Below are 24,089 nucleotides of genomic sequence, written 5' to 3'. Positions count from 1 at the left end.
AATGACCACAGCCGGTGTTTCTGAGCCTCAGTCTCCAGTAGCTGGCTCAACACTGGCACTGAACGAATCATAAATAGCAGAGAGGAGGTTTAATCTCACGGTCAGGAAACCATCGCAAACTCTTTATTAGAATTGACGACCGTATAAAAACCAGCAGGAACTGAGAGGCTCCGAGTTCCTGTGGAACTGTGAGGAGTTAGTGAGCTGGAAGCTCTGTATTTGATGTGATGACAGGGCAGTCCTTTGGGTCATAGTAATTAACACAGGCAAAGCCAGGGACATGCCAAGCTTCACCTACACTGAGAGGAAATGCCACCGCGTGTTATGATCCTTCATGGGTACTAAGGCCATCTTATCAGCAGAGAGAGGCAGCTGGACAGTAACAGCAACTTGCATTTTTATAGCACCTTCCAATAGAATCCCAAAGCCCTTCACGTGATTGTGGTTGCCTCAAAGGAAGATGACGTTAGTCACAGGACGGTTACCGTGTGGGCTAGGGGGCTGTCCAGTCCAACACGTCCTCGTCCGCTCTCAGCTGCCCCACCATCCCCCACCCACCCCCATCCCATCTCCCCTAGCCCCTGCAGTTTTCTCTCTCTCCCCCTTTTAGAATTTTTTCCGACTCCCAATGAGGAGAACATTTTCGGTCACAAAGGTGGGTAGCGAGTTTTGAGAAGATTTGTAGCTCGGGTTGAGGTTCTGGATGTCGGTTTGCTCGCTGAGCTGGAAGGTTTCGGTGACAAAACGTCTGAAAATGAACCTTCCAGCTCAGCGAGCAAACCTACATTGATAAAGGTGGGTTTTTATCATGCCGAGAAATGAGGACAGAGAGTGGGAGAGGCTTGAGGGGGCTGGTCGTGCTGAGTTAGGCTTTTACAGTAAGCGAGTAAAAAGTGAGGTCTGCAGATGCTGGAGATCAGAGCTGAAAATGTGTTGCTGGTTAAAGCACAGCAGGTTAGGCAGCATCAAAGGAACAGGAAATTTGACGTTTCGGGCCAGAGCCCTTCATCAGGAATGAAGTAAGCCTCAGCCTTTGGAGTAGGCCTCAGCCTTTGGAGTAGGCTTCGGCCTTTGGAGTTGGCTTCGGCCTTCGGAGTAGGCCTCAGCTCTCTCTCCTGGATGTTAGCTCTCGACTGGCTCCTGTGTTAAAATGGACGCCTGACTATTGGGTTGATTAGTAGACTCTGAGGCCACGTCGGGTCAATTAACATTAAAGATTTATCGTCTGGTTTTCATCCTGGAAGGGCATCTGCTGTCAGCAGCTGATTAAATCTGAGCAGGAATCTGTGCCTTCTGGAGGAGAGCAAATGATAATAATATTTAAGAAAGAGTTGGATAGAGCTCTCAAGGATAGTGGAATCAAGGGTTATGGAGATAAGGTAGGAACTGATTAAGGATGATCAGCCATGATCATATTGAATGGTGGTCCAGGCTCGAAGGGCAGAATGGCCTACTCCTGCACCTATTGTCTATTGTCTATTGTCTATTTCCCAGTGTTGACAATTGGATACCACACAGACTGCAGACACAGGATCTGGATTTGTCTTTGACGAAGTAGAGGGCTTATAGATAATCTTTCCAACACATCTTATCCCCAGTGTTGGGAGATACAGGTGGTTCTTCTATAGGCAATGGTTGCTTTCTTGAGCGAGCCCGCATTATAGAAAGATCGTGCTTTAGAAATATCACTTAAAGAATTGGTGATGTGATCGCGTTACAGCCAAAATGTTTTTTAAAAGCTCACACTTTAGAAACAGCGTCCCCAATTCGTCGATCGCATTGCTGTGGATTCGCGTGAATGAGACATGTGTTACAGCTGAACGACCTGGAATGGGTTCCAAACCGCATACCCATGATTCCATAGAGACCAGTAAGGCCTGCAGTTTGCCTACCGATAGCCAGGGACCGGGGTGTGAGCTGGCCAGACCTGATTAGAACAAGGTTTGAACTTATTTTGTGTGGGAAGTGAGTGTTGCTGGCTGGGCCCAACCTTTATTGCCTCGTCCCTAACTGTCCCTTGATAAGGCGGTGGTGAGCTGCCATCTTGCACCGCTGGGCTGTGGAACGACCCACAATGCCCCGAGTGAGGTAACTCCCTCGATGGTTCTGGGGAGGGGGCCTACACTCTGGGAGTGGGAAGGGGCCCCCTTTGCATTTGGTCCCGGGACTCCCTCCCAAAGGGGTCTCAGGTGAGGGTGGGGATTTTGGAACGGAAATTCCAACATGCCTTCCGAGTTGAGCTTTCAGGGCCGAGTGGTGTGCCATCTCTCGAGCCGAGAGGGAAGCTCAGATTGGAATGGGAAGAAACAAATTTAACAGCAAGTGTCAAAACAGTGAGACAGGAATTTGTGAAAAGGTCTGTTTATCGTGTACCTCGGGAACTGTAAAGTGTAAACTCTCTGCAGTCCTCACAAGTGTTGGCTGTTAAGTGGATGTGTAAGTATAACGGGAAGCACTGTGTGGGTAATATCTGGGTGGGTTTGGACCTTTATTACTTCAGCAGGTTCCTTATTGGTGTCTTCACCCACACCGCTCGAATATTTTACAGAGGGACTGGTGAAGATTAAGGCCAGCAGTTAGCTCGGATCACCGAAGTGCTCTGGCTGACTCTGTCAATGAATCTTAGCCTTTTCTCAAAGTGACTCCAGCTCCTCCCGATGAGCACTGTTTGTGCTGGTCACCAGCCACATGACACCACGTTGGCCAATCCATCTAGATTTAGCCACCCACAGTGCAGAACCATGCTGTTCAACCCCTCTATGCCATGCGAGCGTTCATACCACATATGCCACTGTGGGGATGGCACGATGGCTCAGTGGTTAGCTCTGCTGCCTCACAGCGCCAGGGACCCAGGTTCGATTCCAGCCTCAGGTGACTGTCTGTGTGGAGTTTGCACATTCTCCCTGTGTCTGCGTGGGTTTCCTCCCACAATCTAAAGATGTGTAGGTCAGGGTGAAGTGGTTGTGCTAAATTGCCCATAGTGTTCAGGGATGTGTAGGTTAGGTGCACTGGTCAGGGGTAAATGTAGAATAATAGGGTAGGGGAATGGGTCTGGGTGGGTTACTCCTTGGAGGATTGGTGTGTACATGTTGGGCCGAATGGCCTGTTTCCACACTGTAGAGAATGTAATCTGTGTCAACATATGCTGCTGGATTGGAGTCAAACAGCATGGAAACATTTCCTGAATTAATCTTGTCCCATTTGTCTGCATTTGGCCTATATCCCTCTAAACCCTTCCTATCCACATACCTCTCCAAAGGGCTTTTAAATGCTGTAATGTACCCGCCTCCACCACTCCCTCTGGCAGCCTGCTCCACCCTCTAGGGCTGGGCAATTAATACTGGCTCAGCCAATGACGTCCTCATCCTGTGAATTAATTTTCAAAACCTGAAATATCACACACAACAACCCATCTGGGGAAGGAAACTGCTGTCTTTACCTGTTCTGGGCCTACATGTGACTCCAGACCCACAGGCTCAGGTGAACCCTTAACCTTTTACTCACTGGTGGGCCGTGGGTGTTACTGGCTGGGCCCAGCATGTATTGCCCATCCCTAGTTGCCCTTTGAGGAGGTGATGGTGAGCTGCCATCTTGGGCCAACGCAGTCCACATTGAGTAACTGCCCTCTGATATGGCCCAGATATGTCTCTCAGATCCAGGGCAATTAGGGATGGACAACAAATAATGCCCCTTTCACCCACTCCCCCATTAAAAAAGACTGTCCTAAAATAGGATGCTCAAAGTTGAAATTGTAATTTTCCCAATTTAGCAATCGACTGGGAACTCCAAATCAGAAAATGTTATTCCAAGCACACCCCTGACTCATTGGCTAAAGGAGACATTGTAATCCACAGCTCCGGGAGTAAAGGTGGGAGAGTAGCTCAACTGGAGGTACTGTACTGCCAAACAGGGCCTGGAATCTGACCTCGACTCAAGAGCAACTTCAACCTCTGAACTTTAACCTTTGGCACTCCCCTGCCAACTCTGACCACACAGCGAAGGGTTTGACCTACCCACACTGCTCCTCGTTGTTCTCGGTGTGAGGCTGTCAGCGATGGGGACCTGAACGCTACCAAAATTCCCACCATGTTCGATGTAGTCCACGGAGTGATGGCTCTGCTGCTTCAGCAGATCAGTCAGTGCTCTGGAGACAGAGAGAAAGAGAGAGAGAGAACTTCGCTAACCAACTCCAATTTGAAGAGACCGTCCACCCATTTCTCTAAACCTGTCCCCATCCCCATCCTGATCAAATAGCTTCGCTAGTAGCTCACTGCCTTCAGAAAATCAACCTCTGCCTGTTCTGTCCCCCAGCGAGTTTTGAGAAGATTTGTAGCTCAAGTTAGGGTTCTGGCTGAAAGCTCATTTTCAGACGTTTCGTCACCATACAAAGTAACATCTTCAGTGGGCCTCCAGACAAAGTCCTGCTGGTGTTTCCTGCTTTCTATTTATATGTTTGGGTTTCTTTGGGTTGGTGATGTCATTTTGTGTTGTGGTGTCATTTCCTGTGGTGAAGTCACTTCCGGTTCCTTTTCTCGGGGGTGGTAGACGGGGTCTAACTCAATGTATTTGTTGATAGACCCCATTTATCACCCCCGTGAAAAGGAACAGGAAGCAACTTCACCACAGGAAATTGCACTACCACATGAAATGACATCATCAACCTAAAGAAGCCCAAACATATAAATAGAAAGCAGGAATCATCAGCAGTGCTTCATCTATAATGTTACCGATCATGGTGATGAAACGTCTGAAAATGAACCTTCCAGCTCAGTGAGCAAACCGACATCCTGTTCTGACACCTCTTGGACACAACGAGACTCTAGCGCTGACAGTGAGGAGTGCCTGACATAGTATGGTTCAGGGTTATACGGGGCGATACCATTCCTCACCCAGCTCAGTGATAGTTTTAACTGGTTATAGACCCATACTGAAAACAACCAATGCTGGAGATCACAGTGGGCCGGGCAGCGTCTGTGGAGAGAGAGCAAGCCAACGTTTTGAGTCCGAGATGACTCTACATCAGAGCTGATGTGAAGTGTGAAGGGGACAGCATTTATACAATACTTTGGAGGGCAGTGTGCTGGGGGAGAGCGGCTGCTGAACTTGCAGGTTTAGTGAAAGTGGAATGTGAGAACGGCAGAACGATGGTGTGTCTAATTGTCAGACTGGGACAGACAGACAGGCCCACGGGGGTGAGGGGGAGTGGGGAGGGAGGACATGGTGACAGAGAATGTAACCAATAAAACCAAAGGAAAGGGGAGGAGTGGGAGTGGGAGTGGGGTCACAGTTTGAAGGGATTGACCTCAATATTAAATCCAGAAGGTTGTAAAGTGCCCAGTCTGAAGGTGAGATGTTGTCCCTCCAGTTTATGCTGGGATTCACTGGAACACTGCAGCATGTCAAGGACAGACACATGGGCATGTGTGCAGGACACTGCGGTAAAATAACCAGCTATAGGAAAGGTCAGGGTCCTGCTTGTGCACAGGCCGGAGGTGTTCCACAGAACATTGGTGAGGTCTCTCCTGGAGTACTGTATCCCGTTCTACTCGCCTTGTTCCAGGAAGGAGATTATTAAAGCTGGAGATGGTTCAGAAGCAATTTCCCAGGGTGTTGCTGGGAATGGAGGGTGTGAGTTATAGGGAGAGGCTGGATAGGCTGGGACCTTTTACACTGGAATGTAGGAGGGGTGATCTTATCAAGGTTTATAAAATCAACATGGCTCAGGTGAATGGTATGTGTCTTTTCCCTGGGCTGGGGGATTTCAAAACTAAGGGGGATATTTGTAAAGTGAGAGGAGAAAGGTTTAAAAAGACACAAGGGGCAATGTTTTTACCCAGAGGGTGGTCTGTGTGTGGAATGACCTTCCTGAGGAAGTGGTGGATGTGGGGACAGTTACAACATTTAAGAGACATTTGGATAGGAAAAGTTTGAAGGGATATAGGCCAGGAGCAGACAGGTAGGACTAGTTTAGTTTGGGAACGTGGTCAGTATGGACTGATTGGGCCGAAGGGTCTGTTTCTGTGTTGCATTTATTTATTTAAATTAAACTCCATCTGCCACTTCTCAGCCCATTGGCCCATCTGGTCCAGATCCTGTTGTATTCTGAGATAATCCTCTTCGCTGTCCACTATACCTCCAATTTTGATGTCATCTGCAAACTTACTAACTGTCCCTCTTATGTTCACATCCAAATCATTTATGTAAATGACAAAAAGTAGAGGAGCCAGCACCGATCCTTGTGACACTCCACTGGTCACAGGCCTCCAGTCTGAAAAACAACCCTCCCCACCACCCTCTGTCTTCTACCTTTGAGCCAGTTCTGTATCCAAATGGCTAATTCTCCCTGTATTCCATGAGATCTAACCTTGCTAATGAGTCTCCCATGGAGAGCCTTGTCGAACTGACGTCCATATAGATCACATCTACTGCTCTGCCCTCATCAATCCTCTTCGTTGCTTCTTCAAAAAAATTCGAATCAAGTTTATGAGACATGATTTCCCACACACAAGGTCATGCTGACTGTCCCGAATTAATCCTTGCCTTTCCAAATATATGTAAATCTTGTCCCTCCATCTGCCACTTCTCAACCCATTGGCCCATCTGGTCAAGATCCCGTTGTACCTTGAGGTAACCTTCTTCACTGTCCACTACACCTCCAATCTGCAAACTTACTAACTATACCTCCTATGTTCACATCCAAATCATTTATATAAATGATGAAAAGCAGTGGACCCAGCACCGATCCTTGTGGCACTCCACTGGTCACAGGCCTCCAGTCTGAAAAACAACCCTCCACCACCACCCTCTGTCTTCTACCTTCAAGCCAGTTGTAGCTGCTTTGTGGAGCTACACAGGGAATGTATCACGGAGCTGGGGCGTGGTACTGCGCAGTGAAGCCAAATAGTTCCACGATGAAATCGCAGAGCACCACGGACCTTGCCCTATCTCACAATTAACAATATGCCTGAATTTTGGTTCAGATATTATTTCCTGCCTGAAGGATTGACACAGCAAAACAAAATGTATATTTAGATTTCAGCTGGATGCCTGTAGCCCACTGTTCCCCTTTGATTTTGCTGTGCTAATGTGGATCTCCCAGCTGTGTGACCTTCCCAACACGACACAAAAACAACACTTCAGCAACAACTCTGAGGGTTTATCATCTGGTGTCCTCCACTTTGCTCCCTGTCTGTCCTGAGGCTGCTGTTTCTATGGTGACGAGTGAGGCCTAGGCCCGGAATGCACCTCAGTGTAGGCCCCATGGCTTCAAGATCAATCTGCAACCTTATGGTATGGCTCCAGTCGGGACTCTAAGGGCTGATGATACGGACTGACCCCCAACGAGCCCCATGTTACTGCTCAAGGCTGGCATGTGGCCACCCTAGGGGTGATCTGGTTGTGACTGGCATGGGCAACCCCCATCCAGCCTGACATCCAGACAGAACCCCGGCAAGGACTCACCTCAGAGACAGGAACCCTGACCTGTTCGCTCTTCTTCTCTGCTACAAGGAGGTCAAAGGTGGGAGTTCCATATCCTTCTTGGAGTGGGATCTGTAAAACCTGGCACAGGGCGGTGAACAGACCAGGAACCGTCTTCTGCAGCCTGAGATTAACTGGGCAATGTGCTATCCATGGGCAACCCGCAAGACCCCTGCATCTGCTGGGGAAGAGTGAGATCACTACAAAGATGGATGCTCAAATGGACGATGGTCTAAAGGCCAAGATTCAACATGGGTTTACAATCACTCGAACATATTGATTTATTCCTGATAAAATGTGAATGTGGCATTGATATTATTTGGCACAATTTGTATCTCATTAACCAGCGCTAATGCTCCTCCAGGAACTGCATGGTCTCTCATTGCAATTCGTGGAAGGTTGCTATCCTTGGAATGGCCACTCACAAAATGTCCACTCAAAATGTCCACTCAAAATGGTCAAACTCAAAATGGCCACTCACAAAATGGCCACTGAAAATGGCCACACTCAAAATGGCCATTCAGAAATTAGCTGTTTGCCTTAATGCCAGTTGTTGCTGAGGTCAAAGTAGTCCATTATATCTGAAGTGTACTGGTTTCAGAGCTGGTAAATCCTGATAGAAATGCAAACTGTTTCATGTACAGGTTTTTAACAGCTCTGGCTCAAGTCTTTTCTTTACCTATTCTTCAAGCTGTTAGAAACTCAAAAAAACTATTTTGAAATTCTGTCCCAAAATCTTGACAGTCTGAGACCTTAACCCTGGTTGCTGGGAAGGACTGTTGGGACAGCTGTCTGGCTGTTTGAGGTTCAAATCCGGTCTGTCTGATCAGGGGGATGAAATGGTGCCTCTATGCAATGTCCTGGTCAATATTCCTTTCTTAGTCATCACCATGTAATCGATTAAACCTCACAGAGTTCCCATTGCACTCTGAAGCTTCAAAAAGTGCCGCCCTTTTAACATTAAAATTGAATGACTCTTTTCAACTGAGCCAGATTTAACAAGTGTTTGAAACAAACTGAGAATGCTGGAGAAATTCAGCAGGTTTGGCATCACAGGAACAGAGGAAATTGGAGTAATTCACCCTTTTCAGTCCAATCCACCATTCCACATGGTCTCTACTCTGTTCTCCTGCCTGCTCCCCCCAGCCCTTAATCCCACTTTTCATCAGAAATGTATCCATTACTTTCCTGAATCTGTTGATTAATTCTGACCCCACTGCGCTCTGGGGCAATGAGTTGCATCCCTTGAGGAGAAGGAGTTCCTCTCCATCTCCATCTGGAACCTACCTCCCGTCACTCTCTACCTATGTTAGGGACTGTGCCACAGGGGGGAAGATCTCACATCTACCTTCTCAATCCCTTCTCGCATCTTCCAGGCCTCAGCCAGATCCCCGTCATCCTTCTGAACTCAAGCCCAAAATTAGATTAGATTACTTACAGTGTGGAAACAGGCCCTTCGGCCCAACAAGTCCACACCAACCCGCTGAAGCGCAACCCACCCATTTCCCCTACATATACCCCTTACCTAACACTACGGGCAATTTAGCATGGCCAATTCACCTGAGCCGCACATCTTTGGACTGTGGGAGGAAACCGGAGCACCCGGAGAAAACCCATGCAGACACGGGGAGAATGTGTAAACTCCACACAGACAGTCGCCTGAGTCGGGAATTGAACCCAGGTCTCTGGCGCTGTGAGGCAGCAGTGCTAACCACTGTGCCACCGTGCCGCCCATAAAGATGTTCAACCACTCCTCATATGACGGCCTTTTCAGCTCTGGAATCAACCTGGCCATCCTCCGCTGAACTGTTTCCAATGACCCCACATCCTTCCTCAAGTAACTGGACACAATACTTCAGCAGTGGGCTCACCAATGCCCTATATACATAGAACATTAGAATATAAGGACGAGGAGCAGGAGTAGGCCATTCGGCCCATCGAGCTTGCTCCCCCACTCACTATGGCTGATTTTTTCATGGACTCAGCTCCACTTACCCACCCTCTCACCCGTGTTCAAAAACGTCTATCTCAGCTTTACTGAAATAGCGTCAACTGCTTCCCTGGGCAGGGAATTCCACAGATTCTCACCCCTCTGGATGAAGAAGTTCCTTCCCAATTCAGTCCGAAATCTGCTCCCCCTAATCTTGAGGCTTTACCCTCTTGACTTAGTTCCACCTGCCCAGTGGAAACACTTTCTCGAGGTCGATCCTATCTATTCCCTTCATAACTTTATCCATTTCTATCAGATCCGCTCCCCCTCCCCCATTCTTCTGAAATCCAATGAATAAAATCCCAGTCGATTCAGCCTCTCGTCATGAGCCAAACCCTCTCAACTCCGGAATTAACCTGGTGAACCTCCTCCCCACCCCGTCTCATGCCCGGATATGATTGGAACAAAACTACTTTACTTTTATAATCCTGTCCTTGTGCAATAAATGCCAGGGCCTTTCTGATTGGATGTTACGCCTGCAGACTCACCTCTTGCCATTCCTGCACCCAGATCCCTCAGCCCTGACACACTTTAAACCCACTTTCCCACCTCAATAATAATTTGCCTTTTCATTTTTCCAGACAGCCTGATTTGCTCTGTCACAGGCTAATCTAGCTTGACTCTGCTTCAGAAATTGAAATATTAGCTCCGTTTCTCTCTCCTGCCAGACCTGCTGAGTTTCCCCAGTCTCCTCTGTGCTAGTCTCCAATTTTCACCGTTCTGCCGGTGTTTCGCCTTTGTTTGAGCGTGTGGTGTGTCTCTCACCACCAAACAAGAGCCTTTGTGGATTGCTCCATGATTTCAAGTCGAAGAGAGTGGTGCTGGAAAAGCACAGAGGGTCAGGCAGCCTCCGAGGAGCAGGAGAATTGACGTTTCGGGCAAAAGCCCTTCATCAGGATAGGATCGACCGAGAGAAAGTGTTTCCACTGGTGGGTGGAACTAAGACCTGCTGTGCTTTTCCAGCGCCACACTCTCAACTCTGATCTCCAGCATCTGCAGCCCTCACTTTCTCCCTGTACTATGATCTAGACAAGCTTCTCTTGGATTAATTCACTCACTCACTGAAATGTTAATGAATTCGGTCATGGTATCTGTGTAAGGCAGGGAAGGAAGCTGAATGTGAACTGGCAATTTGCAAGTGGAGATCCATCTTTGCTTTGGCGTAACGGTCAATTATTCATCGCCCTGTCATGTCGCGTCTATTCCCATTGGAGTGACAGCAGGACTCGCGGCCAATGAAACGCATCTATCGCTGAGCACTTGGCTGACATGTCTGGGGGGAGGGGGTGTTGGGGGTCAGTCACACCCACCCCCTCCCTGACAAAACTCCCCTCACCCCCCCGACTGAGAGGTCAGAGACCTGGGAAAAGATGGAAACCGCATCGACAGAGCATTGGATTAGGACGGATTACATTTGTGTAGTGCCCTTCGACACTCCCTCTCCAGCTCAGGGGCACCTTCGAAGTATGGCGTCCCAGTCTAATCCGGGCTTTAAGCCAATACTGATCCCTGTGGAGTCATGGAGATGTACAGCACAGAAACAGGCCCTTCGGTCCAACCCGTCCATGCTGATCAGATATCCAAAACTAATCTAGTCCCACCTGCCAGCACCCGGCCCATATCCCTCTCAACTCTTCCTATTCACACACCCATTCAATGCCTTTTAAATGTTACAATCATACCAACCTCCATCACTTCATCATCCCACACACGTACCACCCTCTGCATGAAATAATTGCCCCTCGGGTCCCTTTTATATGTTTTCCCACTCACCTTAAACCTTCTAGTTCTTGAATCCCCTCCCCTGGGGAGCATACCTTGTCTATTTACCCCCAAGGTTTTATAAACCTCTATAAGGTCACCCCCTCAGCCTGTACTTTGAGATGTCAGTTGTCGATGGTGTTTGGATGGGAGCTATTTCTGTCGAATTCAGTGTACCCTGTTACCTCCTCCTCATCTGAAACATCGACTATATTATTGACCCATCACATCCCCCAGTAACATGTTTTTTGATTAGATTAGATTCCCTACAGTGTGGGAACAGGCCCTTCGGCCCAACAAGTCCATACCGACCCTCCAAAGAGTAAACCACCAAGACCCATTTCCCTCTGAATGACGCACCTGGCCTATGGTCAATTTAGCATGGCCCGTTCACCTGGCCCACACATCTTTGGAGTGTGGGAGGAAACCCACGCAGACACGGGGAAAACGTGCAAACTCCACACAGACAGTCACCCGAGGCTGGAATCGAACCCAGGACCCTAGTGCTGTGAAGTAGCAGTGCTAACCACAGAGCCACTGTTCTACCCTACATGAATAGGAAGGGTTTAGAGGGACATGGGCCAAGTGCTGGCAAATGGGACTACATTAGGTTGGGATATTTAGTCAGCATGGATGGGTTGGACCGAAGGGCCTGTTTCTGTGCTGTACATCTCTATCACTCTACAGGGATCAGTATTGGCTTAAAGCCTGGATTAGACTGGGTCGCAGTACTTCAAAGGTGCCCCTGGGCTGGAGAGGGAGTGTCGAAGGGCACTACATAAATGTAATCCTTCTTAATCCAATGTTGTGTCGATGTGATTTCCATCTTTTCCCAGGTCTCTGACCTCTCAGTCGGGGGTGAGGGGAGTATTTTCAGGGAGGGGGTGGGTGTGACTGACCCCCAACACTCCTCCCCCTTTTGGAAACATTATTCTATCGTTTACACATTTTGTTGCTGGCAATTCACTGATGGGCCTACCAAGATGCCTTGCACCTACCATGATGCCTTGTTCCTGGACAATGTGTCCTCAAAATCTAGCCACCATTCAAGAGGCTTGGCATTTCTCATTTAGAGTCAGGCCTTTGTCCTGTCATGGTCTGAGCACACCCCTGACTCCATAGCCATGCCCCTTCTTCACTTGCCCAAGCTCTACCATGGCATCCTCATGGAAAATGGCTCCCAGCCTCCTTTCCAGGATTCTAGGCCTCGCTCATTGGAAAATTCCTGGGGCAGAGGAGTTTCCAGAGGTGGTGAAGGAATGCCACCTGAGAAAATGCCTACAGGCTCATGGTCTGAGGATAATTGCCTTTGCTTCAGCCTCGTACCAGATCTTCAAGAGAGTTGGGGGGTGGGGGAAGGGGGTAGGGGTAACGCAGGAGTGAATGCAGCCATCACAAAGGAGAAGGTGTTGGGGAGGCTGAGAGGGCCGAGGGTGGGTAAATCACCCGAAATGGATGGACTCCACCCCAGTTCCAAAGGAGATAGCTGAGGGGGTTGTAAAGGCAAAGAAATCTCCTGCAAAAGGCTAGAATCTGAGGGTGATGAGCAGGAGGCTGGAAGGGAGGGATTGTAGAGGGATTGGTGGTGATCTATCAGGAACCCCGGAGGGTCCCTGAGGACTGGAAAATAGCCAGTGCGACACCCCTGTTTAAGAAGGGAAGGAGGCGGGAAATGATTGGCCTGTTAGCTCTTGGGGCACAGTGGTAGTGTTCATACCTCTGAGGCAGGAGGCCTAGGTTCAAGTCCCACTAGCTCCAGAGGGGTGTAATAACATCGCTGAGCAGGTTGGTTAGCGATGTCTAGGCCCGTGAGCCTGACCCGGCTGGTGGGTAAGACTTTGGAGTGCCGTTATTAAGGATGGGATTTCAGAGCAGTGGGAAGTGCACGGTAACATAGGGCTGAGTCAGCACGGCTTCATCACGGAGAGGTCATGGCCGACAAATCGGTTTGAATTCTTTGAGTCAGTAACGAGCGAGGAAAAGAACGGAGAGCCAGTTTCCGTGATCGATCCGGAATTCCAGAAGGCCACTGACAAGGAGCTGCACAGGAAGCTGCTAAATAAGGGAAGGGCCCGTGGTGTTTGGGGCAAGGTACTGGCATGGACGGGATTGGCTGACTGGCAGAGGGCAGAGGGTGGGGATAAAGGGGTCTCTTTCAGGATGGCAGCCGGTGACTAGTGGGGTTCCACAGGGGTCAGTGTTAGGGAAACAACTGTTCACGTTATACATGACAGTCAAGAGTGTGGTGCTGGAAAAGCACAGCAGGTCAGGCAGCCTCCGAGGAACGGGAGAATCGACATCTCAGGCATACGCCCTTCATCAGGGAAAACCACACAGTTTTACTCTGATCTCCAGCACCTACAGTCCTCACTTCCTTCTTGTTCATGTCATACATAACAGTCTGGGCAAAGGAACTGAGGGGGCTGTTACTAGGTTTGCTGATGGTGGAGGGACAGGGCCTGTTGAGGAGGTGGGGAGGATGCGGAAGGACTGGGACAGGCTGGGAGAGTGGGCAAAGAAGTGGCAGATGGAATACAGCGTGGGAAGGTATGAGGTGATGCACTTTGGTCGGAAGGAGAGAGGAGTAGACTATTTCCTAAACAGGAAAAGGCCTCAGAAATCTGAAGGACAGAGGGACTTGGGAATCCTAGTTCAGGATTCTCTTACAATGAACATGCAGGTTCAGTTGGCAGTTAGGAAAGAAAATGCAATGTTAACATTCATTTGAAGACTGTTAGAATACAGGAGCAGGGATGTACTGCTGAGGCTGTATGAGGCTCTGGGAAGACCGCATCGGGAATATTGTGAGCAGTTTTGGGCCCTGTATCTAAGGGAGGACATGCTGGAAATGGAGGGGGTTTACAGGAAAGATCCTGGGGATGAGGGGCTTGTCATATGAGGAACAGATGAGGATTCTGGGTCAGTACTTGATGGAGATTAGGAGGATGAGGGGGGATCTGATTGACACTTACAGGACACTGAGAGGCCAAGGATAGAGTGGACGTGGAGAAGATAATTCCATGAGTAGGAGAGACTAGGACCCCAGGGCACAGCCTCAGGGTGAAGGGATGACCCTTTGGAACTGGGATGAGGAGGAATTTCTTCAGCCAGAGGGTGGGGAATCTGTGGAACTCATTGTGACAGAGGACAAGTCATTGAGTGACTTCAGGACAGAGACAGATAGGTTCCTGATGAGTAACAGGGTTACAGGGAGGAGGCTGGAGATTGGGGTTCAGAAATATATCAGCCATGATCCAACAATGGAGAAGACCTGATGGGCCGAATGGCCTAATTCTGATCCTGTATCTTATTGTCTATAAAACTCACTGTTGCTATCCAATTTTGTGTAAAAGCTGTTCCTTACCAATTTTGCTGAACTATCATTGGGCGTTGAAATGGAATGGGTTTCCCTTCTCGATCTTTTGTGTAACTAAATGAGGCCCGCCCATGATCTCTGTTCTCCGTTTACCCTGGGTACAGTTATTAGTCCTGAGCACCAGCGAGTTGGCTGTGTCACTGGTGAGATGACACAGCTTTCAGTCGTGCTGTCCAGCCCTGGTTTTACTTCAAACAAAACAGGCCCTTCAGCCCATTGAAGTTGTCCTATCTTTCCCTTCATCCTTGTCCATCTAAGGGACATTGGCTTTCCGGTGAGCGTACGGACGGATGGCATTGAGCAGAAACGGAGAGGACCGCAGAGGCTGGAAATCACAAACAACAACAGATGCTGCTGGAAAAGCTCAGCAGGTCTGTGAAGAGAGAAACAGAGTTAGCGTTTCGGGTCGTCAGAGCTGAGGAAGGGTCACTGGGCCTGAAACGTTAACTCGGATTTCTCTTTACCATGGCGGCACAGTGGCTCAGTGGTTAGCACTGCTGTCTCATGGGAGCTGGGTTCGATTCCAGCCTCGGGCGACTGTCTGTGTGGAGTTTGCACATTCTCCCCGTGTCTGCGTGAGTTTGCTCCAGTTTCCTCCCACAGTCCAAAGATGTGCAGACCAGGTGAATTGGTCAGGCTAAACTGCCCGTAGTGTTAGTCAGAGGGAAATGGGTCTGGGTGGGTAACTCTTCGGAGGGTCAGTGTGGACTTGTTGGGCCGAAGGGCCTGTTTCCACACTGTAGATAGTCTAATCAAAACTGCCAGACCTGCTGAGCTTTTCCAGAAACTTCTGCTTGGTTTTGGCTTTTAGCAGCATCTGTAACGCACCATGTTCAATTTTCAACTCCTGCTTCAATTTGTCTAAATCCTTAAACAGCCTTGAAAATCTGTGCTGAAATTCTCTCCCGTCTGCATTCTGATATTTTGTATTCACACACGTTCCTTATCTTCAGCATTCCTTTTCCTACGTGATCAAATTCGGTGGTGGGATCTGATCTTGGGGTTTTATATTAGCTGCTCTGACTTCTGTAGACTTCAGTGTTGAGAGGGTGGCGCTGGAAAAGCGCAGCCGGTCAGGCAGCATCCGAGGAGCAGGGGCTTCGACGTTTCGGGGCAGGAGCCCTTCATCAGGAATGAGCTTTGGCCCGAAATGTCGATTCTCCTGCTCCTCGGATGCTGCTTGACCTGCTGCGCTTTTCCAGCGACACACTCTCGACTCTGATCTCCAGCATCTGCAGACCTCACTGTCTCCCTTCTGTGGGTGTCACCCCAGTGTAACATTTTGAAACAATTATCTCTCCCCAGCCAGTTCATCAGGATCAGGTTTTTTCCTAAATTCACCCACTTTTAAATCTGTGCACTATTTTGAGATATTGTTTTGTTTCCTGTTTAATTTATTAGGACTTACTTCATAATCTATTCTAAGTTGGACATATGTTCACTCATTAAATCATTCCACTCAGGCTCCTTTCTGATGAGCTGTTTCTGCTGTTGCTATTTGATTTGACATGTTTGCGAGTGTGTTCAGCAGGTCATATCTGTGAGAGGTTGCACTGGCATTTTTAGGGTGACCTCAGTCAATACAAGACCTTTCCTGGTTTCACATTTAACCTCGCCGTGTTTTCTAGTCTGGTTCTGGCTCCGAAATGGTTAATTCTGCCTGTTGAGGGTTGCTTTTGTCAGTGTTTCCTTCAGAATGGTTGTTGAGCAGCTGTTGTTGGTCAGGGAGGATTCCCCGTGGCGATCGGGGAAGGCAGCAGCACAGCTCATAAACCATGTCCCTGTCCAGTTCTGTTCGGTTTCAAGGTGATCGAGTCATAGAGATGCACAGCACGGACACAGACCCTTCGGTCCAACTCATCCATTCCCACCAGATATCCTAAATTAATCTAATCCCGTTTGCCAACATTTGGCCCATGTCCCTCTTGGCTCTTCCAGATGCCTTGTAAATGCTGTAATTGTATCAGCCTCCACCACTTCCTCTGGCAGCTGGTTCCATATGGAATTAAAAGTCTAATGACGACCGTTGTAGTTAAAAATAAAAGCCTAATATAAAAGAAAAAACTGATAGTTTCAGCATTTGACAAGGTAACACACCAAAGGCTGCTGCCTGAAGATAAAGGTGCACGGCATTGTGGGTAATGTATTAGCATGGATATGATTGGTTCACCAACAGGAAGTAAAGCAACAGGAAGTGGATAAATGAGTGCTATTCTGGTTGGCAATCAGGAACTAGTGTGGTGTGCCTCAGGGATCAGGGTTGGGACTGCAATTATTCACAATTTACATTTGCAGTTGGGGATCACGTGTAGTGCGTCAGAGTTTGCAGATGACAGTAAGATGCGTCTTAGCATACAGTGTGCAGAGAACACTGAAGGTCTACGGAAGGATAGAGATAGGTTAAGTGAGTGGGCAAGGGTCTAGCAGCTGGAGTACAACGTTACGACGCCTTAGCTAAATATGTGGGCATGTGATTGATAAATGTACAGACCTGTATATAAAGAATGATAAATTCTGATCTCTGTATGTAAATGTTTACGCACGTATGGCATGACCAACTGTACAGACCATCAAATTATTTTATGAATAAAGTATATTTTTGAAATAACAAAAAAATGTTGGGAAACGTGAGGCCATCCATTATGATCAGACTAACAGCACAATGGACTGTTACTTAAATGGTGAGAAATTGCAGCACGCTGCTGCGCAGAGGGACTTGTGTAAGAATCACAAAACATTGGTTTGCAGCTGCAGCAAGTAGTTAAGAAGGTAAATGGAATATTGTCGTTCATTGCTAGAGGGTTCGAGTTTAAAAGCAGGGAGGTTATTGCTGTACCTGTATAGGGTAGTGGTGAGGCCACACCTGGAGTGCTGTGCACAGTTTTGATCTCCTTACTCGAGAAAGGCTGGACTGGCACTGGAGGGAGTGCACAGGAGGTTGATTCCGGAATTGAGAGGGTTGGCTTTGAGGAGAGACTGAGTAACCTGGGATTATATTCATTGGAATTCAGAAGAATGGGGGGTGGATCTTATACAAACGTATAAAAGTATGAAGGGAGCAGATCAGATAGAAGCAAGGGAGGTTTTTTCCACTGGCGGGTAAAACTGGAACAAAGGGGCATAGACATAAAATAAGGGGGGGGAGCAGATTTAGGCCTGAGTTAAGGAGGAACCTTTTCACCCAGAGGGTTGTGAATCTGTGGAATTCCCAGTGCAGCAGTTGAGGCTTCCTCGTTGAATGTTTTTTAAGGCAAAGATGGATTTTTGGAAGTAAAGGAATTAAGGGTTAGGGTGAGAGGGCGGGGTCGTGGAGCTGAGTCCGTGAAAAGGTCAGCCAAGATGGGAGTGAATCGTATGGGTGGTTCAGACGGCCTACTCCTGTGCTGGAGAGCTGAACCAACACCACAGAGCGTTGGAGAAACTCAGCAGGTCTGGCGACGTCTGCAGACAGAGAGAAGCAAGGGTTAACATTTCAGGTCCACTTCTGAAGGAGAGTGTCCTAGACTTGAAAGGTTAACTCTGAAACGCTGCTGAGTTTCTCCAGTGACTTCTATCATGGAAAACCTCACAGGGATTGACAAAGATCCTTTTAGGAATGAAATCTGGGGTGAGTCCGCCTGACTCCAGATCCACTGAATCTTTGGAACGTTAGTTAAAAATTCACACGCGCCACCTCCTTCAGCAGCACTCCGGAAGCTAGTGCTTCCAAATAAACCTGATGGACTGGACCCTCGTGTCATGTGATTGTCCACCCCGGTCCAACATGGCCCCCCCACATCTGGGAATACTCGTGCTGTCAGCAGCAGCAGCTATGAGATTCAGATTTGGGGTTTGCAGAACACTCTCTGAGTCTAGGAGATGCTACTCGAGGGGCAATACCTCCACCCTATTGCCTCCCCACGGAACTAATCCCCCCCCTCTATCAGTGAGTGCAGCTCCAGACATTGTGGAGTACAGCCTGGGGTGGAGAATTAACACCAAACTAACCAGTATCATCAGGATCTGAAGGACGAATTTAGCAGAACTCTGACCAGCTGTCCTAATCTCCATATTTTGTTAATGAGCAAATGTTTTTCTTTCCTTTCTCGTTTGGCTGTGAATCTTATGTGATAATTAACTACAAATAGCTTTCGTCTTTAATATTCCGCTGTCCCGTTTTGCTGAATATTTTCTTTACCCAGAGAGCTGTGAATCTTCGGAATTTACCACCACAGGGAATCAGTGTCTTTAAGGTGGTTCTCCATTGCTGGTGACACACAGGGTTATGGGAATGGGCTGGGGATTCTACCCAACTGCATCAGGACTTGCTCATGGGGGGGCACGGTGGCTCAGTGGTTAGCACTGCTGCCTCACAGCTCCAGGGACTCAGGTTCGATTCCAGCCTTGGGCGACTGTCTGTGTGGAGTTTGCACATTCCCCCCGTGTCTATGTGAGGTTTCCTCTTACAGTCCAAAAGGTGCGCAGGTCAGGGTGGATCAGCCGTGGGAAATTGTCCCATAGTGTCCAGGGATGTGCAGGTTAAGGTGGAGTGGCCGTAGGAAATTGTCCCATAGGGTCCAGGGATGTGCAGGTCAGGGTGGATCGGCCATTGGGAAATTGTCCCATAGTGTCCAGGGATGTGCAGGTCAGGGTGGATCGGCCATTGGGAAATTGTCCCATAGTGTCCAGGGATGTGCAGGTCAGGGTGGATTGGCCATTGGGAAATTGCTCAGAGTGTCTAGGCTAGGTGGGTCAGCCATGTAGGGTTACAAGGTGCTCTTCAGAGGGTCAGTGTGGACTTGATGGGCCAAATGCACCCACCCCACCCCCCCAACCCCCACACTGTAGGGATTCTATCCTTTCATTTCCCAGAATGCCTGCATTGATTCTAGCTCTGTCTGTCTCTCCCTCAGCTTCGAATAGAATCAAAGCCCATCTTAAAATAACTAGCTGTGGGAGAGCTCCATCGTCAGTTGTGTGAAAGACACCAGCAACAATCGATGGAGCACCTCTACCGCGCTGCACAAGGCAAGTGAGACAGTTCTGCAACACCGAAGGATGCCCTTCAGCCCACTCTATTGGTGCAGGCTCTATGGAAGACCTCTCCAAAATACTGTCCTGCAAGGTTTTTTGTTTGATTCCACAGTGTGGAAACAGGCCCTTCAGCCCAACAAGTCCAACCCGGCCCTCCGGAGAGTAACCCACCCAGACCCATTCCCTTAGCCTATATTTATCCCTGACGAATGCACCTAACACTACGGGCAATTTCCCACAGCCAATTGACCTGACCTGCACAGCTTTGGACTGTGGGAGGAAACCAAAGGAAACGCACGCAGACACGGGGAGAATGTACAAACTCCACACTGACTGTCACCCGAGGAGGGAATTGAACCCGGCTCCCTGGCGCTGTGAGGCAGCAGTGCTAACCACCGAGCCACCGTAACACCCCACGTTATTCTGATTTGATTTATTATTGTCACATGTACCGAGATACAGTGAAAAGCATTGTTTTGCGTGCTATTGCGATAAATCACACCGTACACATGTACATCAGGGTAACGGAGCGGGATGCAGAATCTAGTGTTACAGCGACAGAGAAGGTGCAGAGCGAGATCACTCTGATATATGGGAGGGCTGGTCATAAACCTGTTCACAGCCGGGAAGGAGCTGTTCCCGAATCTGTTGGGATATGCCCGATGGAAGAGGGTAGAAGAGATTATAATCGTAGGGGTGGGGGGAATGGGGTGGGAGGGGTCTCTGATGATATTGGCTGCCTTCCTGAGGCAGTGGGAAGTGTAGATGGGGGTCAGTGGATGGAAGGTTGGTTTGTGTGATGGACTGGGCTGTGTTCACAGCTTCTCTGTCCTGGGCAGAGAGTGGCCATACCACGCTGTGAGGCATCCGGATAAGATACTTTCCATGGTGCCATTCTCACTAAACATCAGGGAGGGAGAAGGATTTACTTATAAATATTGAAAGGATTAGAACTGGAAAAATTGGTATTATTCGGCTTAGAAATAAAATCGGATGGGGGGATCTATCCAAAATGACAAGGGGGAAGGAAGTGGCTGTATGTTTGTGTGTAGGTGTGGGTTTGTGTGTGTGTGTGTGTGTGTGCGCGCGCGCGCATGTGTAGAGATGTGTATGTGTGTGTGCGTGTATAGAGGTGTGTGTGGATGTAGGTGTATGTGTGTGTGTAGGTGTGTGTGTGCATGTGTGTGTAGAGGCGTGTGTGTATGTATGCGTGTGTGTATAGGTGTGTGTCTATGTAGGTGTGTGTGTAGAAGTGTGTGTGCATAGGGGTGTGCATGTATGTAGGTGTATGTGTACGTGTATAGAGGGGTGTGTGTGTGCATGCGTGTGTAGGGGTGTGCATGTCTGTAGGTGTATGTGTGTGTGTGTGCGTGAGTAGAATTGTGCGTGTATGTAGGTGTATGTGTGTGTAGTGGTGTATGGAGGTGTGTGTGTGCATGTGTAGGGGTGTGCATGTATGTAGGTGTATGTGTGTGTACATGAATAGAGGGGTGTGTGTGCATGCGTGTGTAGAGGTGTACGTGTATGTAGGTGTATATATGTGTGTGTAGAGGTGTATGTGTGTATTGGTTTACGTGTGCATGTGTAGAGGTGTGTGTGTATCTAGGTGTGTGTGTAGGTGTATATGTGTGTAGAGGAGTGTGTGTGAGTGTGTAGAGGTGTGTGTGCATCTAGGTGTGTGCGTGTATGTAGGTGTATGTGTGTGTGTAGAGGTGTGTGTGCGTGTATAGAGGTGTGTGTGCACGTGTGTGTAGAGGTGTGTGTGTATTAGGTGTACGTGTGTATGTGCATGTATAGAGGGGTGTGTGCGTGCGTGTGTAGAGGTGTGCGTGTATGTAGGTGTATGTGTGTGTGTAGAGATGTACGTTTGTGTGTGGTGGTGTAAGTGTGCATGTGTGTAGGTGTATGTGTGTGTGTAGAGGTGCGTGTGTGAGTGTGTATCTAGGTGTGTGCATGTATGTAGGTGTATGTGTGTGTAGAGGTGTGTGTGTGTGTGTAGCTAGGTGTGTGTGTGTGTATGTAGGTGTATGTGTGTGTAGAGGTGTGTGTGCATGTGTAGAGGTGTGTGTGTATCTAGGTGTGTGTGTGTCTGTGTGTGTGTGTGTGTGTATATATGTCTGTGAGTGTGTGGGGTGTATAGGAGGAAGACCCAGTTGGAAAACTAGTGGAAAATTCATTTTCCCAGTAGGAGCCCGGGGTTTGCTAACTGTAACAAGGTGGGGTGCACACTCTGGTGAGTGAACGTTAGTCAGCTCCAATTAAACATAACTCCATACAAGTGCTAGTGACAGAGGGAGCCCCCTGGGATCATACTCCACTTCCATGTGATCTGACATCACTATGTCCTGGCTCCTTTTGCACATGCTCAGTTGCTTTTCCTTGAGTAAAGGCGTCATTAACCCTTTACTCCCCAGTAGCCGTCAGAGACAGAAGCTGATCAGAGATGATGAAGGTTATAAAGTAATTTATTAATTTATTGTTAAAGAGGACAGTGGAAGTAGGAGTAACTTCCTCATGGAACTGGACCCTTTCAATCTAGCCTTTAATGGGTCTATACAGCCCTTATGGGGTTTGCCCATGAATTAATCAGTTGGAGACATAGCGGTGGTGGTCAACAGATGGAAACAAAATACCAGGAATGCTTTGGTAATGGGTAAACAAAGTTCACTTTCATGTAAGAGCCTTGTTATAGAAAATACAACAAAAGGGAATAACCCTACTGTGAATCCTCTTGCAAGGATGCCTGCCTTGAAGAAGTTTTCCTCCTCTCTCTACAAGAATCTCAGGAAGTCCCTCTCCCACTGCAACTCCCAGGTCATTTCCTCTGCCCTGAAGCTCTTCAACCATCTCGGGCAAACTTCCAGCACAGCACTGTCCCCATGACTTGTCCGACCTGCCTAGCTCCTTTTCCACCCATCCACTCCACCCTCTCCTCCTTGACCCATCACCTTCATCCCCTCCCCCACTCACCCATTGTACTCTAAGCTACTTTCTCCCCACCCCCACCCTCCTCTAGCTTATCTCTCCACCCTTCAGGCTCTCTGCCTTTATTCCTGATGAGGGGCTTTTGCCCAAAACGTCGATTTCGCTGCTCCTCGGATGCTGCCTGAACTGCTGTGCTCTTCCAGCACCACTGATCCAGAACACAGTGATAGAGATCCCTACCTCTGAGCCAGAAAACACCAAGTTCATGTCCCACCTGCTCCACACATGTGCATGGACAGGTCAATATTAAAAATATCCAAGAAGGAGGTGGACGCCAGAGAGCAATCCCGACAAACATTGCCTGTTTCACACCCTCTGCCGTTGTGGGGGTGGGGTGGGCTGGTGAATTCTTTTTTAATTCAGTTGGGGAAGGTGGGCGACACTGGTTAGGCCTGTCCCTAGCCAACCTGGTTGCTATGTGTCTGGAGACCAGGGTCGGAGGCAGGACATTAGTGGACAAGGTGAGTTTTTACAACAATCAGTTCGCCGTCACTATTAGACTCACCTGTCACCGGATTCGGATCGTGGCAAGGTGGGATTTGAACCCGCGCCTCAGAATGTGAGCCTTAGAGACAAAAAAACACTGCAGATGCTGGGATCCAAAACAGACAGGCAGGAGGCCGGACTAACACAGCAAGCCAGGCAGAATGGGAGCCGTGTTAAATTACCGTTGCCACCCCAGCAGCAAGGCATGAGGAATAAACTGCTCAAGAAAAGCAAGTAGCGCGGTGGCTCTCTGGTTAATGCAGGGACCCGGGTTCGATTCCAGCCTCGGACGACTGTCTGTGTGGAGTTTGCACATTCTCCCCGTGTCTGCGTGGGTTTCCTCCGGGTGCTCCGGTTTCCTCCTACCGTCCAAACATGTACAGGTCAGGGTGAACTGACCAGTGTCCAGGGATGTGCAGGCTATGCGGGATAGCCATGAGCACTGATGTTTCGAGCATAAGCTCTTCATCCCATTCCTGATGGAGAGCTCACTCTCAAAATGTCGACTCTCCTGCTCCTCGGATGCTGCCTGACCTGCTGCGCTTTTCCAGCACTACACTACACTCTCGATTCTGATCTCCAGCATTTGCGGTCCTCACTGTCTCATAGGTGAGTTAGCCATGGGGAATGCAGGGTTGTAGGGTGGGATGCTCTTTGGAGGGTTGGTGCGGATTGGATGGGCCGAACCACATTGTAGGGGATTATATGATTCTAAAAAGGCCCCGAGTCATCATCTGTGGTCAGAGAAATAGAGTTATCTCCAGTAGCTGAGAAATGTCCAACGCTATATTAACTCTATTTTTCTCTCCCCACAGGAGCTGCCGAGTATTGCCATCACTTCTCATTTTTATTTCAGGGCTCAGTTACTAACTCCTTGAAAGTGAAATAAATGTAAGCAGTTGTAGGTGAGGAAGGTGTTTGGCATGCTTGCTTTCATTGGTCAGAGCATTGAGTACAGGAGTTGGGGCTCAGAATATGGTGCTGGAAAAGCACAGCAGG

General features: G+C 48.6%; 1 protein-coding gene across 1 annotated transcript in view; it reads right to left on the bottom strand.

Moving 5' to 3' along the window:
• Nucleotides 1-24,089, bottom strand: part of LOC132831224 (protein shisa-9-like) — a 105,854-nt gene that overhangs the window by 30,334 nt on the left and 51,431 nt on the right. The window contains exon 2 of the mRNA XM_060849234.1: nucleotides 4,014-4,144. Coding sequence (XP_060705217.1) covers nucleotides 4,014-4,144 — 131 coding nt within the window. The remainder of the gene's footprint in view (nucleotides 1-4,013; nucleotides 4,145-24,089) is intronic.

The sequence above is a fragment of the Hemiscyllium ocellatum genome, chromosome 33, assembly GCF_020745735.1.
Source record: "Hemiscyllium ocellatum isolate sHemOce1 chromosome 33, sHemOce1.pat.X.cur, whole genome shotgun sequence".
Lineage (NCBI taxonomy): Eukaryota > Metazoa > Chordata > Chondrichthyes > Orectolobiformes > Hemiscylliidae > Hemiscyllium > Hemiscyllium ocellatum.
This window is presented reverse-complemented; position numbering and strand designations above follow the sequence as displayed.